Raw genomic sequence first — 20,238 nt, forward strand, 5'->3', positions numbered from 1 at the left:
AGGGAACATATTCATTTTATTTCTGAAGTAGATGACTTCACATTTTTGCTCTCTTTAATTCGTTTGGTGTACAATTGGCCATTCCATTGTGGGAGGTCTTGGCTCCATGGTATTATTGTTTGGCTATTAAAACAGAGACCCCAGTAATGTTCTGAGCACCCAGATGTAAATCCTGCCATGGAAGATGGTGGAATTTTGAATTCAATAAAAATTTGGAATTAAGAGTCTCATGATTTGTTAGGAAAAACCCATCTGGTTCACTAGTTTCCTTCTGGGACAAGGTCTCTATCCTGTTCTCCAGCTGCTTTACTGGTTTGATTACCAAACAACTTTTTGTCTTCAGTAGCTTGAAATTGTGTTGCTATTGGGAAGAGGTTTTTGTGTGAAGTTAATTGTGAATTATAAAGGTGGATTGTGGTGCTTGTTCTTTGTTCTTTGGTTATGTTTGCATTTTTAAACTTCATCCTGAAATGTGTTACAAGCCTGTTAAATTAATAGATGCCTTCTAGAGCTTGCAAAGTACACGTGAATTGGGAAATTGTTTGTGGCATGCTTACTGATCAAGTAGTTTTATCCCTTTGGCTATTCCCTTCAAAAATAGGTATACTTTGGCCTTTCAGGGGCTAGCAGCAGCAGTTCATTCAGTTGCACTGTTACCGGCTCTTACACTCAGAGGGAAAAGTCTAAAATACTGTCTGTTGTGATGTGGGCAGACAGGAGATTTTGTGGCAGCAGAAGAGACACCAGGATTCATGTATTTTCTCTTGGGTGCCAGGGTTGAGGATGTCTGAGTCGTTGCTGAACATTCTGAAGCAGGAGGATGAACAGCTGGAGATCATTTTGCACATCGGTCCAGATGACAGAGGTAGATAGAAGGATGGAATAGTGTGAAATGGGTTTATAGCATTAGGTAAGAAGTTAAAAAGCAGGACCTCGAGGGTAATGAGCTCTGGATTACTCCCATTGTCACGTGCCCGTGAGAATAGAATAGAAATAGATAGGACAGATGAATGTATGGCTGAGGAGCTGGTGTAGCGGACAGGGTTTTCAGTTCTTGGATTAGAAGAGGATATGTTCTTCAAGGGTAGAGATGACTTGAAACACAGGGGGATCAATATCCTTGCAGGGAGACTTACTAGTGTTACCTGGAGGGTTTAAACTAGTTTGACAGGAGGGTGGGACTCTGAATAAGAGAGGAGCAATTGAGAAGTAAGGGGAAAATACACTAGCCATCGAAAGTACATCCACTATTCAGGATAGCCAGGGGCATGGTAAAGGAAGGAAAAAGACTTCTGGTTTGAAGTGCAAGTCATGCAGGTTAGGTAGTATGGGATCCAGGGAGAGCTACCTAATTGGATTCAAAATTGGTTCAATGGTGGAAAGCAGAGGGTGATGGATGAAGGTTGTTTCCTAGATTGGAAGCCTGTGACTCCACAGGTTAGTGCTGGGCCCTTTGTTATTTATTTGCATAAACGATCTGGATGTGAATGTACAAGGCATGATTAGTAAATTTGTGGATGATTCAAAATTAGGAGGAATCGTTGATTGCGAGAGAGGTTACCAAAAATTACAAAAGGATCTTGATCAGGTGGGGAAATAGGCTGAGGATAGGCAAATTCAATTCAATCCAGATATGAGGTGTTGCACTTTGGAAAGTCAAACCAGGGTAGGACTTAGTAAATGGCAAGGTCCTGACGAGTATTGGAGAACAGAGGGACCTAACCATACAACTAAGTAGTCATTTGAAAGCAGTGTTACAAGTAGACAGAGTTGTGAAGAAGATATTTAGCATGCTGGCCCTCATCGGTAAAGGCATTGAGTATCGGCATTGGGAAATGTTACAGTTATATAAGTCTTTGGTGAGGCCACACTTGGAGTATTGTGTACAGTTTTGGTCACCCTGTTATGGGAAAGACATAATTCAACAGGAAAACATGCAAAGGTGATTTATGAGAATGTTGTTAGGACTAGGAAGCCTGAGTTTTTGATGGAGGTTGGGTAGGATTTTATTCCTTGGCATGTAGGAGAATGAGGGGTGACCTTATTGAGGTATGTAAAATCATGAGGGGCATAGATAGGAATGAATGTATATTGTCTCTTTTCCATGGATGAGGAATTGAAACTAGAGGACATAGGTCCATTTTAAATCTTTTCCCTTCTCATCATAAACCTAAGACCCCCTTCATGCACAGAGTAGTGCATATATGGAGTGGGCTCCTGGAGAAAGTAGTTGATACAGTTACAAATAACAATTTATAAACATTTGGGTAAGTTCATGAATGGATGTAAAGGTGTATGGACCAAATGTGTGGAATTAGAATTAGCTGAATGGGCACCATGATCAAAATGGCCCAATTTGGGCTAAAGGGCCTGTTTCTATGCTGGATTACTTTTCCTCTGAAGTCCTCAGATGAATGGCTACTTTGGCATTGTATTAATTTTGTATCCACAGATGTGCCTGCAAATAGGTACTTTGTGTGAGGAGCTGAAATAGCCAAGGTACTTAATGTGACCTATGTTGCTCAATAGCAGTCAGACAATTCTGTATAAGTGCAATGATTGTTTTTTGGCTCTGAATGCTCAATCATGACTGCTACTAAAGTTCAAAGTTTGGCTGAGTCTTAAAATGTGTAGTATTCATTTAGTCAACTGACACATGGTACATGTAAACTACCTCGTGCTGATGTGCACTGATGAGAATGAATTACTGGTGTTTGGAAGGTAAGAAAAAGACTCCAAGAACTGGAAGTGTCAGGATTTGTCTCCATTCCCTTCGCAGGATGTAAAACGGAATGTGTTGGTACCTATAATAGATAACTGTTGAGTAAGCATTGTGAAAACAAATATTTGATTCTGCTAATATAGCAAATAGCATTATTTTAGTATTAGCAGCTAGATCTGTACATTTCAGCGCACCTTTACAGTTGGTCTTTTTCTGATCTAGCTTCCTTCCACTTGCAGAGCTTGAGTTGCTATCTCATCAAGCCCCTCATAGCTGTAATGATCTGTAATTGTCTCCTGAACATATGTTCTGATGCTCCCTTTGAGTCAGTAGGCAGTGGGCACTGATAAATGTAGCCAGTCCCTGATGCCCATTGTTATCCCACCCCCTAACCATCTTCTCTTTGTTGACATGGATTGTGTAGATTTTTTTTTAATCCCTGCTAGGCAGACCACAGCTCAAGTCTGTGCCAAAGAAGGAGTTACCCAGCCTAAATTAATTTCCAACTCATGGTCTATAACACTAAGTTATAGCAGTTATGCATTTCCATTTCTTGACTGTTGATCAAAAAAAAAATGCCCTGCATGTTAGCACTGGGATATCCCTTTGTAGTATGTTGGCTCCACACCACTGAAAACGTGTAAAGAATTTTATTTGAACAGTGTAAATGCCTAAACCTATTGACCCATACTTTTGCAATTAAAATTGTTTCCTCTCCTTTTAATACTGTCCTCCTTTTTCAAATTTTTATTAATATTCTTTTAAAGACGTGCACCATCTGACCCTTTTTTAATAATCTGTGAACCTTTTCTGCATTCTTTTTCTACTCCACTTTCCCATAAGTCCTTGTTTGTCTGCAGTCAGCTTTTCCTGTTACTGAGTGAATGGCCTTAATCACATTTCATTAATACATTTATCAGTGTTCTTGCCTCCCTTTAACTCCACAAGTCCTCTTTTTTTTAGCTTCTGCTGCAGCAGAGTACGGTATTCCAACCTGACCTTTTCCTGTAAGCATCTTACTGCTTTATAGTTTTTTTTAACTGGGGTATTTCTAGTAATGACTTCTTTTTCTGAGCCTGTGGTGTTGCATCAAAAATGTTTGTTTAGCTTCCTCATCTTCCTACACACTACCAATTCACAATATCATATAGAGACACAGGACCAGCATTCTAATGCAGAGCTGATGCCCCCATGCTTTACCACTCCATTCTTGTATGACCTCTACTTTTTGAACATTTAATGACAAGTCGGTTTGGACAAGATATAGTTTCCTCCAGTTGTAAGTTGGCATGAAAAAAGCACAGGTACTTCTGTCGCACATTCCAGTCCACCTCTGTTCTATTCCATTCTAAGCTTCTCGCCTCATTTGATTTTCTCACATGGTGGATGTTAATACATTGAATAATGTTCTGAAAAGAACCAGGATTGATGTATATAAAGGAAAGAAATAATTTAAAGTACTGATTTCATTTATTTTCCAGTAAGACCTATTTTGAGACTTGAAAATTAATTCCACTCCAGATGCTTACGAAAGCAGCTTGATTCATTGGTATGCAATTACTAATGTTTGTGATGCAGTTTCTCACAATACATCATAAAAATGAGCACTGGTATCTCTGAAGTACTTTGTAAATTGTATTTTTGTTTTATTTACCACTGCATTATTTCATCTGAGCAGCTTAAGCTTTTGGACTTTGAGTAAAATAACCAAAATACAGATAGAGGGTCTTTGGCTAGCTGAAGTTGGAGCTGAGGAGCAGAATTGGGCCCAGGCAGGCTGTAGTTCAGGAGTGTATTTTTTGAACAGACATCAGATATAACATTTGATAGCTACTGGTCACTGAGTTTTCAGTCAACCTTCTCTTAGTCCCCAGTGTTAAAAGGCTGTGAAGCAACCTTGAAAGAGACACTAAAGCATAAGTCTTCCGTGGCCAGGTTTGATGACTGACTGGGCCTCACTACTGGGCTCAGAACAGGGTGTTCCACCCTATTTAGTGTTTCTTCCCAAAAGTGGTGTGGAAAGTGGTTCTGGTGTTCGGCAGTTCAATTCTCTCAGAATTGAAGATTTCTTGATGCACTGGTTGATTGCTGGTTTATTTGCTGTGGAACCTGAGAGCTGAAAAATTCCTAGCTGTGTGTAGATGTTCTATAAATAGTCTGTTCCAAATGATATGTGCCATCAGTATAACCCTCTAAACTAAATTTGTGCTTTTCCAGAGGGATTGGGGAGGATACGTCTGGATTTATCTTGCCCTCGTTATTTGCAGGCACCTTGGTAACCAGAGGAGACTGATCTAAGATAATTGACAAAAAAAAATTGTGTAACATGCTAAGATTTAAAATGTATTATTTTAAAATATATTAACTTTAAAAATAGTTGAACATTTGCTTGAAAAGGAAACATGTACAGGTCTCTGGCGGAGGAGGAGTGTGACCAGTTGGCAGTCTTCCAAAGAATAATGATGGCCCAAAAATTCTCATGTTCTGAGATACTATAAATTGGCCTTTGTGGTCGTTCAAGTAGTTTTTTGCTTCCATGACAAAATCCCTTTGTCCTGAGTATTAAACATGGGATTGTGAGAATTTACATATGTTGGTGCAACTTGGCTACTTTATCACTACCTACTTGTCATCCAAGCATCATCTGTCTCAGTGAAACTGTCCTTTTTATCACCTCCAGTTACACGGGTGGATACTTGTGATTTATTTTCTGTAATATTAACTGTCAGTCTTGGCTTTCATATTGATCCAAATTATATCACTTTGAAATTGGGTATAGGCATCCCTCGATATCCGAAAGTAGAACATTTCCAGGGAACCTTTCATAAGCCAAAAATAGCGTAAAGCGGTGGTGTATGATTTATATGGGAAAAAGTATTATCGTTTTTCATAAAAGCGAACTTCCTCTTCAGATTCACAAAAACGGGTACCAGCGTAGGTACCCCTATACAATATTCTGATTGGAAGATCGCTACAAAGTGGAAAATAAATAATTTTGTACTTTGTATGAGATAAACATCATAGCAATTTGTTCAAAATTTATGAAAGTTGCTTTTAATAAAATTGTGCTGTTCTTTTTGTCATGTATGTTATAGTCTAATATTGGAAATACATTTTTAGCATTGAATTGGTGCACTTGATTTTAAAGCCAAGCTATTCAGTACAAGCAAAATGTAGTTTGTGTAGAAAATAATTTTGCATTCTTGGGATATTTGGAATATTTTTTAGCTAGTTAGTTTTAAATTATCCTGAGAAATGTGTACACAAGGTACTCCAAACTACAACAAAAGAATGATAAATTTGTCTCGTTTTGATAGCTGAAGTAGCCAATAAATTAGTCGAAGCAGTCTGAACATGCAGATAACCAAACAAGTTTCTTAATTTTGGTGATGTAGGAATTTAAGCAACTTTGAATTGAGGATGATCTGTGGTCCAAGGGCTTTTTATTTTTTTGAATCCAACCTGCTTTCCTGCAATGTCCTACGTTTATTAGCTTACTTTGTCATGGTCAAGTTGCAAATAACGTTTTGAAAAACCAAAGAAAATCATGGGAAGTCGTCCTTCTGCTACCTGAGATAGGATAAGACTTTTCTCATCAATATCTTCAAATGTTATGAAACACTTGTGGAACAGGTAGGAATTGAGGCCTACCTTCTAAACTCAGTGGTAGGGACACTATCACTGTATCACAAGAACCCTCCCTGAATTAAAATAAATATTTTTAATCAACCTGTTTAGAGATATTATTACGCACCTGAGAAGTGATTGGGGCTTGATACTGGGCCTCCTCTCTCAGGTGGGGATACCACCTCTGAGCCATAAGAACCCTTCGAGTTCAGGCATTCTAAATGTGATTTATGATGAACACGTGTTTTGAGGCCGGAACTCATTATGTTTCATTAGTATCCATAAAATAAAGTCACAGGTGAGTGATTAAAAGCAAGGCCTATCGCAATGTTCTCAACAAGTGGGACTCCACAGTGAATGCGAGTGATCACTGCATTTCCAAGAATGAATTAGAACACTGATAGGAGTAGACCATCTACTCGTTCAAGCCTACTGTGCCATTCATTGAGACCTTAGTTAATCTTCTACATGAGTACAATTTCTTTCTGCACTATCTCTAAATTCCTTAATGTTTTTATTATTGAGAAATCACTTTAATCTAAGTTTTGAATGTACTCAATCACTTAACCTCTGGGCAGAATATCCCAAAGATTCTCCAACCTCTAAAGAAATTTCTCATCTCTTTCCTAAATGATCTGCCCCTTATGAGACAGTATACCCTGGTTCTAGATATCCTTGGCCCACCCAAGGGAATAATTCTTCCTGCCTATATCTTGTCAAGCTATCCAAGAGCTTTGTACGGTTAAATAGATCACTACCCATTCTTTTTAATACCAAATAACATTCTATTTTCTCTGTCTTAACTTTATCTTGGTATTCCTTTGCAGGAAAAAAGGTAAAATCTTATCAAGCTTACTATTTTTCTTTTTGGCTTCACACGTTAGTTAGACAAGCAGAACTGAGAAATGCTTGTATTTATTATTTGAAAAATAATGAGTCACATTTGTGAAAACAGACAAAAAGTGATTGTTTGCTTATAAACTAGCTACACTTTGAGGTTGCATACCCATGTTTAGTGTGGAAGAAACTTCTAATCAAGAATCTTGGTTACCAATGTAATCAAAAATTAGTATTTAGAAATATCACCTTTTTAAATCACCTCATTTGTCAAACTTGTGACTTCACAGTACAGAAAATGGTTCTCTGTCAAAAATATTTCTGCAATTTACCCTCAAAAGCGCATCTGGTCTGCATCTTGTACATTTATGTTCAACATATTTTTCTTAAACATCAACCCTTTTGGTGACCATTTCAAAGGGTTGATGTCTTATCCCAGTTTATCTAAAGTAAACATTCTTTTCATTGTCTCTTTGAAAAACCTATCTTGATTTTCTTTCTTTCAATGAAAATAATCCCATTATGGCATAGCTTTTCTCTAAATTATAGTTTCTAATTCCTGGCTTTGTTTTTCAATCTGTGCTAAAACATTGTTTGGCTTTGCCCTTTGGAAACTGAATTGGAAATCCCTTGAACACTGACATTCTACATAGAACTGTAGAGCACAGTACAGGTCCTTCAGCCCTAGATGTTGTGCTACTGAGACTTTATAAAGCTCTGTTTAGGCCCGATTTGGAGTACTGTGTCCAGTTTTGGTCCCCACACCTCAGGAAGAACATACTGGCACTGGAACGTGTCCAGCAGAGATTCACACTGATATGATCCCTGGAATAGTTGGTCTAACATACGAGGAACGGCTGGATCCTGGGATTGTATTCGTTGGAGTTTAGAAGATTAAGGGGAGACTTAATAGAAACTTACAAGATAATACATGGCTTGGAAAGGGTGGACGCTAGGAAATTGTTTCCGTAGGCGAGGAGACTAGGACCCGTGAACACAGCCTTAGAATTAGAGTGGGTCAATTCAGAACAGAAATGCGGAGACATTTCTTCAGCCAGAGTGGTGGGCCTGTGGAATTCATTGCCGCAGAATGCAGTGGAGGCCTGGATGCTAAATGTCTTCAAGGCAGAGATTGATAGATTCTTGATGTCACAAGGAATTAAGGGCTTCAGGGAGAATGCTGGTAAGTGGAGTTGAAATGCCCATCAGCCATGAATGAATGGCGGAGTGGACTTGATGGGCCGAATGGCCTTACTTCCACTCTTATGACTTATGTTGTGCACACCTTTTATCCTACTGAGATCAAACTAACCAGATACCCTTCCAAGTACCTATCCAAGAGTCGTTTAAATGTCCCTAATCTATCTGACTCTGCTACCACACTGGCAGTGCATTCCACAATCCACCACTCTGTGTAAAGAACCGATCTCTGACATCTCCTCTCAACCTCCTTCAAGGCACCTTTAAAATTATACCCCCTCGTGATAGCCATTTCCGTCATGGAAAAAAGTCTCTGACTATCCACTCTATCTATGCCTCTCATCATCTTATACACCTCTATCAAGTCACCTCATCCTTCTTTGCTCCAATACGAAAAGCCCTAACTTCCTCAACCTTTCTTCATAAGATATGCCCTAAATAGCAGGCAGCATCCAGGTAAATCTCCTCTGCACCTTCTCTAAAGCTTCCACATTCTTCCTATAAGAGGCTACCAGAACTGAATAAAATATTTCAAGTGTCATCCAAACAGGCCTCTAAAGAGCTGCAGAATAACTTCCTGCCTCTTAACTTCAATCCCCTGATAATGAAAGCCTACATACTATATGCCTTCTTAACAACTGTCAGCTTGGAGGGGTCTATGGACATGGATCCCAAATCCCTCTACTCCTCCATACTGCCAAGAATCTTGCCTTTAGCCCTATATTCTGCATTCAAATTCAACCTTCCAAAATTAATCTCTTCACACTTTTCTCAGATGAACTCCATCTGCCACTTAGCGGCCCAGTTCTGCACCCTGTCAATGTCCCGTTGCAACCTACAACAGCCCTCCACACTATCCACCACTCCTCCAGCTCTCATGTTACAGGCAAATTTACTAACCAACCCTTCCACTTAATTTTCCTCATTTATAAGAATCATAAAGAGGAGAGGTCCCAGAACCGATGCCTGTGGAACATTACTGATAACCAAGCTCCAGGCTGAATATTTTCCATCTACCACCACCTGTCTTCTGTGGGCCAGCCAGTTCTGTATGCAGGCAGCCAGATTTCCCTGTATCCCTTGCTTTCTGAATGAGCCTACCATGGGAAACCTTATCAAACACCTTGTTAAAATCCACATGCACTATATCCACTGCTCTACCTTCATTAATGAGTTTTGTCGCACCCTCTGAATTCAGTCAGGTTTGTGAGGCATGACCCGCCCCCCTCAAAGTCATGCTATCTTTAATCAAACTATGGTTTTCCAAGTAATCATAAATCCTGTCTCTCAAAATCCTCTTCAGCAATTTGCCCAATACAGGCATGTATGCTAACTTTGTGCCATCTGTTCATTGTAATGCTTGCTGTGTGCAGCTAGCACTAACCGTGATGGTCTTTAGCTACATGCAATGGGCCACAAAATCATTGCAATTAACTATTGCAAGTAAAATTTATTTTGATCATTAGGAATTTTGTCTATGCGTTAAACATTAGATAACATGGGAAATTATGTTGATCAGGTCTTCCAAAGCTGTGGTGGAAGGTGAGTTTTAAAGTAGGGATATTATTCTCTTTCCACAGCGTGGACGGAGGCTGTCCAAATACTTCAGAATATGGGTGTTATTCAGGGTGGAGAAACCCCTTGGAATTAAATGCTACAACACGTGTTTAAAAACATAGAGCAATACACCACTTTGGCATAGATCTTGGTAAACAAACTGGTAGCTAACTCCAACATGCAAGCAGCTTTCACCAAAAGTGTTCCTCACTGGAACCCAGGCATACTGTCTGTCTAGGTCAGTTGCCACCATGTAATGCCAGACCACTGCACATCTGGGTGAGTTCCAAATTCCAAAATACTTTGTTGAATTCTAGATCTCGTTAATGCCTTACTTATTGCTTTATCCTCCATGCTAACCTTTTTTAATGATTCAAAAGCAGTTAACTATGTTTTCTTATAGCAGCAGTGCTGTATTGATATTGGTTGTTGTGCAGCCTTGACTCATCGTTTGGGCTTTACAGTTTTTTGTCTTTTTAATTTTAACCTGGCATCTGTATCTGTTTGACATTTTTTGATTCTGGCTTTAAAAAGAAAATCCTATTATGAACTAGGCCAGATCCCACCCCCTCCCCAAGTATATTACAGAGATAGCCTAGACGTTATATTTTAGATTTTTCTAAAAAGGCATGTGTAAGGTGCTTTGTTCCATACATGTTTTGATTCGTCCACCACTAAGCTTTAATCAACACGTTTTATTCTTACAAAAGAAGAATTGACATACATTATCTTGTTACATATTTCAATAAAGTTATTATTTAACCACTAATCAACTGTTCTAGTATAGATAGCATCCCATAAACATGGTTATCAGTCTCGCATGCTATCTCTCCTGTCTAGTAGAAAGAAAACCAAAAGAAACAATCTCCTCTTCAGATTTTTTAGGAAGAAGCCTGTCTGTCTAAAACTTCAGTTGAGCAGCAGTGAAAACCATCAACTAGCTTTTAAAGTTCCTTTGGGTTTGTGAGCCTGACCCCCACCTACACATGATTCTCTTGTCTTGCTTTAAAAAGAAACATCCACAGATAACTCAGCTATTTACCAACTCCTGTCTGAAGGAGATATGTTGCCACCACTGTGACAACACTCCCTTGCAAGAAAAACAGGACAGAATACATCTCTTAAAGGCAAAATATCCCCTCACATCCTACCAAGTAAAAATATGGCTCACAGTTGGTCTGTCTGTTCCCTGTTTTGTTCTCTTGCCAGTGAGGCTCAGCAGTTCCCAGTCTTAATAGTTCATATTTAAGTGCTGCTCATTTCCATTCATTGTGAACAGGATGACTGTCACTTTGTTCACTCTGATTTTCTAGTGGTCCAGTGTGCTCCAGTGCCTTTCTACTGTCGATCAGCTGGGTGCAACTGCGCACGTTCTTTGGCACTTATTTAATTGAAGTCAGAGCATAGCTTGGCTTCTCTTTCTGTTCCTGCACAATTATTTCTAGTATCCTTAAAAATCTATCCTTCACTCCATCCTACTTTGCATCTACATGTGGCTCTTTAGTGGATCCACCTGTAAACTTTCTTTTTCTGTCCCCCACCTGGTAAACTGTGGAAATTTCTGCTCGTCCAATATTAGATGTCAGACAAGCTGTTCTGATAATTTAGCATATGGAGGATTCAAAAAACTGGTAGAAGGTGGAACTGGACCTTGCAGGCACAATGTTGTCCAGGTTTTTGGAAGGTGTAATGCTACAGTCTATTAATTCATTTTCAGTTAGTTAATTGTATATTCAAATTTAATGTTTGTTGATCATGCTTTTGGTATAATAGACAATAACCAGATATGCATTACTATCATCTTGTGTAAATGTGAATAGTTGAGCTCAGTCCTAATCATAACACATCCAAATGCACTTTTGAATATAACTCTTTAGATAGCTGTGACTCTCTTCTAAAGTACAGTGCGTTGAGATCATTGGTATCTTTTCCAATGCTCTAGTTGTAATGGGCAGGATCGAAGAGTTAAATCTTCTAAAGTTTTTTAAGAAAAATCTTGTTCAGTTAACAAGTGCAGTGTCAGTTTCTACCTTTGTTTAACTATACATAGTTTAATATCCGTGGAAAGACATTTTTCAAAAGAAATGTTGCTGTAGTGTTAGGTACTTCCCTATGCGAATACCCAAATTTGCAATAGAACAATTTGTTGTTAAACCATCATTATAAAAATCAAAACTGTTTTGTTTTTGTCCTTTTTGGCTACCTTCAAGTGACTCAGTCAATTAAATTGTAGATTAGTAAAAATATGAGTCTACTAATGTGCATTCTAACTCCTTTGGCATGTGTTGAGTGACCACTAAAGTCAAGCAAGCCCCGTCACTACTTCCTTGCCAATGGCAATCCCAACTATCTCATATTCCACTTCCACTTTGAACTCTGCTATCAATCATCTGGCTTTATCTCTCTCCAAAATATTGTCCTATTGAAGAAGCACTTTAGATTTCTGAAAACAGGCTATGGATGGCAACACCTTCCCATGTAACTATCTTTACCCTATTGTGGAGGTTTTATTACCCTGGTTTCTTCCACACTTCCAGCGCCCCTTAGCACTTCCACCTAAATGAATTTCAACCTCTTACATTGGCTTTGATTCCACGGGATTGGGAAGGTACTCTAGAGAGCACTCTTCATTTTAGTGCTGGTTGCCAGCTTCAGATTCCCTTACAGGACCAACAGTTATTTTTGTGAAATGATCCTGTCTTCTGAAAGCTTCCAGCATGTATGTGTACAGTCAACTTTTTGGACTGAAGTGATTAAATTGTTTGACTTTGAAGAGCATATATACACAATTTTACTTACATTATCAGAACTTTATGTAACTCAAAGACCTCTCTTTAATGTGGTAAAATTGCATTTTAGCTGCAGCAGCTGTTATGGTTCAACTGTGGATATTAAGCTGGTGAATTACAAGTTTTAGAATTTTAGAACTTACCTCAGGAAGAGTTATTTGTAAAGACTTCCAAGCATCCCAAAGCACTTCAAGATGAACAGATCACTTCTTTGAACTGTAGTCATATTTTTTTAATAGGTAAATGTAGAGGCCACTTTATATGCATCAAGTCATAGGCAAATGAGATTGCTTGAATGATTTTCCTTTGGTCATCTTGAATAAAGGATAAATTTTGACTATGACAATATTCACATAGCTCATTGTAATCAAATTTTGACATCCACCCTATAAGTCTCTTCCAAACGCAGCAGATCTGACGGTGCAGCTCTCTTCAGTGTTGGTCTTTATTATGTAATCTAGAACCTTGAGTCTTTCGACTCTCTGCAAGCACAAATCAGCTGCTTGCACTACCCACACTGCATGAGTGCTTGAAGTTCGCTCCTGCACCTCACCTGTCAGTTGCTGGCACCACAAGCAGCACTGTAAGAACAATACAGTTTTAGTTGAAGCACTAACTATACTTGCAGAAAAATGTTAAATTGTGTTCAGACATGATGTTGAGAGTATTGATGGAATCTTGGTTGTGATAAAGTTCATTTAACACTTTGTGTCAATGTATTCTTTTGCTTTGTGAGCTAACATATTAACATTTTGATTACAGGATTCGAAAGCATCTTGGAAGGGCTTTATGGACCAAGGTTACTCAGAGACCTCAGTTTATTTGATGGTAAAATGTTTTTTGAATATGACCATCGGAACAAATTTAGTTATTAAATGTAAATTTTAAATTGTGATTTATGCTGTAATTGAATTTTAGTTGTTTTCATGGGTTTGAGTGAAAACATAGTTGCAGGTTTCAGTTAATTTTTAAGAATTTAAAAATTTCAAGCTGATTTCTCCTCCCGTCCCGACAACCCTGCCCTTGCTAATTTGGTTGTTTTTAAGTGCCATCTGTAACTTTAGAGGCTTGAGCTTCAATTAACTTACTGACTTTATTAGAACTTACCTTTTTGGAAAATGCGCAAACATCTAATTCTAGTTTACATGCATCCAACTGATAGCATGTTTTGCTTTCTCCATGTACTATTTGCTAACTATCCATAAAAAGGATAATATGCTAAGTCTAACATAATACCTCCTTTTTCAATGTACTGGCAGTTATAATATACAGTTGAATATTAAACATACAGTTGAATTAGTCTTTCTAAAAACTAGATTCACATTTTGTGTAATTATTTCCATCCTTTTGCTATCAGTTTTGTTTTATTCACTCCTGGGATGTGAGCGTCACTGGCTGGGCCAGCATTTGTTGGCCATTGCTACTGGCCTTTGGGGAGGTGGTGAGCAGCTGCCAGTTTGACCCTCTGCTGTAAGTAAATCCATAAGGCACCTAGGGAGACAATTCCAGGAGTTTGACCCAGTGACATTGAAGGAATGGCGACACTGTATGCTTGCCTTTGTCAGTCGGAGCATTGAGTATAAAAGCTAACCAATCACATTGTAGCTACATAAAACTTGGTTAAGTCGCATTTGGGGTATTGTCTGCAGAAGGATATGTAGGCCTTGGGAAAGATTCAAAGCGTTACCAGGATTGCCTGGATTGGACTGTATTAGTTATAAGAAGACATTAGACAAACTTTAGTTGTCTCCGCTAGAATGTTAGAGGCAGAGGTGCAACCTGATGTAAGTATGTAAAATTGAGAGGCATGGATAAGATGGCTAGTCAGTTTTTTTTTGCCAGGATAGGAATGTTAAATACTATGTGGGCATGGATTTAAAATGAGAGGGGAAATTTTAAATAAAAAAGTGCCTTGCACATCTTTTAGAGGGTGGTAGGTACCTGGAGTGTGTTGTCATGAGAGGTGGTGGAAACTTTTGATAGCAATGTTTTAAGAGGCACTTAGACATATGAAAAGGAAGGGGTGAGATGGATATGGGCCATGTGCAGGCAGATAGTATTGGTTTAGAATGGAATAGTCAGTGCAGGTATAATGGCCTGAAGGCCTGTATTGTCCTATGTTGTGAGACCAGCTTGGAGGGAGCTTGCACCTACTAGTGTATGTGCTATGTTGATCATTCCAGGTGGTAGTGGTCATGAGTTTTGGTGAATTTCTATAGAAACACACTTCTGCTCTTTGTGGAGAGAATGGATCCTTTAGTGCCAGTCAAGCCATTTGCTTTGTCCTGAATGGTGACCAGCATTTTGGAGCTGCATCATACAGAAAAGTGGAGAGTATTCCATCACACTCCTGACTTGTACCTTGTAGGTGGTGGACAGGATCTGGGGAGTTGGGGGACGGAAGTTACTCACTGCAATGTCGTTAGCCTCTGATGTGATCTTGTTACTATATTTATTTAGCTAGTCCAAGTTCAGTTTCTGATCAATATTATCCTTCCGCTCCACGGCCCACCCTTTTTAACACTGGAGTTTCAGTGATGGTATTGCTATTGAATGTCAAAGGCCAATTATGAGAGTGCCTCTTAGTGGTCATTGCGTAGCATTTGTATGGCATAAATATTGCTACTTTTCAGCCTAGCTGTGGATATTGTCCAAGTTTTGCTGCATTTGATATGGACTGATTGCTTCAGTCCTTAAACTTCCCATCTCCTTTTCCCTGAAATTTATCTGATGCAATTGAATTTCTTGACGCAAAACAATTTATATACTGATGCATATTCCCACAGTTTCCCAAAATGTGTGCATTTGGGGGGGGGGGGGGGGGGGGGGGGGTGTAATAACTTTCTGCTGTATATAGGAATTTTACATAACTCACCATAATTCTGCATCATTCGTTTAGAATTTTTTACTAAATTTTAAAAACAGTTAACCTTTAGCATTTGGTATACTTAAAAGTGCAATGTTGAGTGGTACTGAATAATAGCAGTCTGATCAATTAAGTCAGTTGTTAACTGCTGAGATGGCAATGAGCTGCATTTGTATAGTTATTACTTTATGAAAGGAAGAAATAAAACTTGCAAATGCTAAGATTTCATGAGTAAGACTCTGTAACCAATGACTGTCCACTATTGCTACCAGTTTGGGGAGACTTAAGCAGTGAACACATAACTAGAATCAAAATATTCTGGAATTAATAAGGTAATTCTACCCCATGACACTGGAGTGTTGCAGCAGTGAGTTGATTTTCTCCTGCATTACAAGATCCTTGGGGGGAGAAAGAAATCTGGCTGTGGTTTGTAAATCCTTGTAGAAATTTAGAAATGAAGCTCAACCTTCCTGCATTCATCCATGTAAATAGTGGCAAGCACCAGGACTGTACTGATGCAATATAATTTGAGAGATTTATGTTGTTGATATTTGGGATATACCAGTTAGGCAAATTACTTCATATGCCTGAAAGCTTTTGTGTGGCTAGTTCTTGAGTTAGCCCTTGCTTAACAGATGAAAATCATTTTGTTTTTGGAATGCGTTCTCATTCAGTTGCAAAAGCTGCCAGAAATCCCCGCCATCTTTTGAAGAAGGCATTTGGCATTCTTGTCTTCATTGGTCAATGCAATGAGTTGGGATGTCATGTTGTTTTTCAGGATATTAATGAGTCCACTTTTAGAATACTGTGTACAATTCTGGTTGCCCTTCTATAGGGTTTTTGTTAAACTTGAGACAGTGCAAAAAAGATTTACAAAGATGTTACTGGAACTGAGGCTTTGAACAATATGGAGAAGCTGAATCAGCTGGGTCTTATTTCCTTGCAGCCTGAGTAGTGACCTTAGATGTTATAAAATCATGGGATGGATAGGGTGAATATCCAAGGTCTTTTTCCTAGGGTGGGGGAATCTAAATTTAGAGGGCATAGGTTGAAGGTGAGAGGGGAAAAATCTAAAAGGACCTGAGGGGTAATGTTTTCTTGCAGAGAATGGTGTGTGTATGGAATGAACTGCCAGAGGAAGTGGTGGGAGTGGATTCCATTACAATATTTAAAAGGCACCTGGATGGGTACATGAATTGAAAGTGTTTAGAGGGATATAGGCTAAATGCTGGCAAATGGGACTAAGTCAGATTGGGATGTCTGATTGGCGTGGATGAGTTTGACGGAAGGATCTGTTTCTGTGCAGTGTGACTCTGACTTTATATGACTCCGAAAGACTTAATAGGATTTGAAAGGTGGAGAGGTTTGTAAAACCTAGCTGACTACTTCATTAGAATAATAGAAGGCTGGGGGTGGGAAGGGAAAAGGCACAGAGTTGGAGTTGACATAACAGGGCATCTGGAGGAGATTCCATAAAAAGGATGATGCAAGCTCACAGAAGGATTAAAGATTAGACTTTGGCTCGATCATGCATTTGGAGTTGGAAGACATATAGGTAATTAATGCCACCAAGTACCAAAGATTTCTGTACATTTTTTGGTTACTTAAGTGATTGCAAGAAAATTCTCTCCGAGAAAAAGAAGTCTGTTCAGAGCAGTTAAGGGAATAAGTTCCCTTAGTGAACAGGCTTCATAGTGTCACGTAGCACAGAAACAGACCTTCTGATCCAACCAGTCTGTGGCGAATATAATTCCAAACTAAACTAACCCCACCTACCTGCTCCTGGTCAAGTTGATTTCTTCCAAACCAGCAGTGTTTGGCAAGAAATTGACACAAGGTATGCAAAGCTAGGAGAGTCCAAAATCTGCCAGTTGAAGAAATGAACACGTTTTCTAAAATTCAGAAACCTACAATCTCATACTTCATCTTCTTGTGGAGACTTTGAGGTATTGTCCTACAGTAATTCTTCACTTCATCAAAAGTTTAAAATTACCATTGTCAGGCCATATCAGCAACTCCACTGCCCTTGGACTGTTTATTAAACCAGACTATATGGAATACATATGTGTAATATAGGGGTTCTGTTGGCCCTGTACTGAGTTTTAAAGCCTCATATATTCTGTCCTACCACCAAAACACCAGCTATTTTATTTTCTGTAGTGCCCAGGCTCTTCAATATATTTTTAAATACAGGAAAAGTTGAAAGTTCCTGAATTTTGTACTCTGCCTCTTAGAAGCCTTGTATTTATTTCAACAATTTTCCCCTACTTGTCTTTAACTTTGCATGACAGCAACTTTCCAGTTTGTTAAAGGTTTCCAGATTTTCAAATGCTTCCAGATAAACTGACTGCAAGTCGGAGACTCATGACTAGGTTATGAAACAAAATAATTGCATCAATCTATTTTGGAATTGTCAAATCATTTCTACTTATGTTGTGATCCTAGCTGATGTTACCACTGGAAAAGTCAGATTCCAGAATGACATCAGGCTTCATAGATTTTTTTTTAAATGTGGCAGTCTTTTACTGACACATAAGCAACCACGAACAAGGCTGCAAGTTTGGTTTCAACAATAAGGAGGAGAAAGTGAGGTCTGCAGATGCTGGAGATCAGAGCTGAAAATGTATTGCTGGAAAACCACCCTGTGGCTCAACACTTCAACTCCCCCTCCCACTCCACCAAGGACATGCAGGTCCTTGGACTCCTCCATCGCCAGACCATAACAACACGACGGTTGGAGGAAGAGCGCCTCGTCTTCCGCCTGGGAACCCTCCAACCACAAGGGATGAACTCAGATTTCTCCAGTTTCCTCATTTTCCCCTCCCCCACCTTGTCTCAGTCGAATCCCTCGAACTCAGCACCGCCTTCCTAACCTGCAATCTTTTTCCTGACCACTCCGGCCTAGCACCCTCACCTTGACCTCCTTCCACCTATCACATCTCCATCGCCCCTCCCCCAAGTCCCTCCTCCCTACCTTTTATCTTAGCCTGCTGGACACACTTTCCTCATTCCTGATGAAGGGCTTATGCCCGAAACGTCGAATTTCCTGTTCCTTGGATGCTGCCTGACCTGCTGCGCTTTTCCAGCAACACATTTTCAGCGCTGGTTTCAACAATAAGGCAAGTTTATTCCACAGAAGAAATAAATTAAGCCATGTTCTGTGTATATAACAGTTTTTAACTGACTTTAATTACCTGGTAAACAAAATCCCATCTACTCACCAATACCACCAGTTCATAGTTAATAACAAAAGAGAAATTTTCCTTACCCATTACATTTGTAGGTTAATTTGACTGTTTTTCACTGTCAATCCTGTGAGCTGCAAAGTGTTTTCTTTGACTCTTGCAGCTGAGACTTTGGATTTTTTACCTTTCTATACCCAGAGTAGATTTCTAGCTAAACACTTCAGTTCAGGATGTTTTGCAAACTGGATGTTTTGCATTGAAGTAGCTTCTTCTAACTCTCCAGTGCTAGAATAAATGTTCAGCCAGGTGACATTAAACTTGGCCAGAAATGTAGATTTTTAGTATCATAAAAATAAGGACAGGAGAAGGAGGTTTAATAAGGGAATTCCACAGCGCATGGCCTAGACAGCTGAAAAGAGTGACAGATGTGCCAGAGGCCACAGTCAGAGATCAGAGGGAGTTGAACTGGAGGAAATTGGGAATGGCCCAAGTTAAACTTTTATAATTGAAGCATTGTTGGACTAGAAGCCTCTGCACATTAGAAAGTAAGAGGTTCTAGATATCTAGTTTAGAGACTGAATGGATTGAAAATCATTTTTTATAATTTTGTTCATTCATTACTCACATCTAGAAAAATATAGATTTAATAGCAATAGTCGATATGGCTTTGTGCTGGGGAGGTTGTGTTTTTCAAAAATTGATTTGAGGTTTTTGAGGAAGTAACATGATGTTTGAAGGCAGGGTCATTGATGTCTTCATGGACTTTAGCAAGACCTTTTGACATGTCAAGTTGACACAGAATGTGAAGTCATATGTGATCAGTGGTGAACTAGTGAGGTGGATACAGGACTGGCGTGGTCATACTGTAGCAGTGGGAAGGGTATTTTTCTGACAGGAGATCAGTGACCAGTGGTGTTCCATGAGAATTAGTACTGGGACCTCTGTTTGTAATACATACAAATGATGTGGAGGCGAATATAGGTTTGATTAGTAAGTTTATGGATTATGCAAAGATTGGAGGAATTGTGGAGAGTGAGGATGATTGTCAGGTGATGCAGCAGGAAGTAGGGCCAGAGACTTGGGCAGAAAAATGGCAGATGGACTTTAATCTATGCAGATAAGGTGATGCATTATGGAAGGTTTAATGCAGGAGGGAAGCATACAGTAAATGGCAGAACCCTTAGGAGAGATCTAAGCGTACAAGTCTACTGTTACCTGACCACCTTATCCACTCACTTGAGGAGGAGTATGGCATGTTTGCCTTCGTTGGTCAGGGCATGGAGGATAAAATTGGCAAGTCATGTTGAAGCTATGCAAACTTTAGTTTGGCCAAGTTTTGAATATTGCACACAGTTCTGGTCGCCACACTACTGAAAGGATTGGAGACTTTGGAAAGGGTACAGAAAGGGTTTACCAGAATGCTCTCTGGTTTTGAGGATATTAGCTATGAGGAGA

The 20,238-nt window shown here is 39.2% G+C and overlaps 1 protein-coding gene across 6 annotated transcripts in view; it reads left to right on the top strand.

Moving 5' to 3' along the window:
• Positions 1-20,238, top strand: part of lcorl (ligand dependent nuclear receptor corepressor-like) — a 116,073-nt gene that overhangs the window by 10,536 nt on the left and 85,299 nt on the right. For 5 of the 6 annotated variants that reach the window (XM_060825313.1, XM_060825303.1, XM_060825310.1 and 2 more), the window contains exon 2: positions 13,495-13,560. The exons of the other annotated variant lie outside the window; for it this stretch is intronic. In XM_060825313.1, the coding sequence (XP_060681296.1) occupies positions 13,495-13,560 (66 nt within the window). The remainder of the gene's footprint in view (positions 1-13,494; positions 13,561-20,238) is intronic. 6 annotated transcript variants of the gene reach the window in all.

The sequence above is a fragment of the Hemiscyllium ocellatum genome, chromosome 1 (genome assembly GCF_020745735.1).
Source record: "Hemiscyllium ocellatum isolate sHemOce1 chromosome 1, sHemOce1.pat.X.cur, whole genome shotgun sequence".
NCBI classification, from domain to species: domain Eukaryota; kingdom Metazoa; phylum Chordata; class Chondrichthyes; order Orectolobiformes; family Hemiscylliidae; genus Hemiscyllium; species Hemiscyllium ocellatum.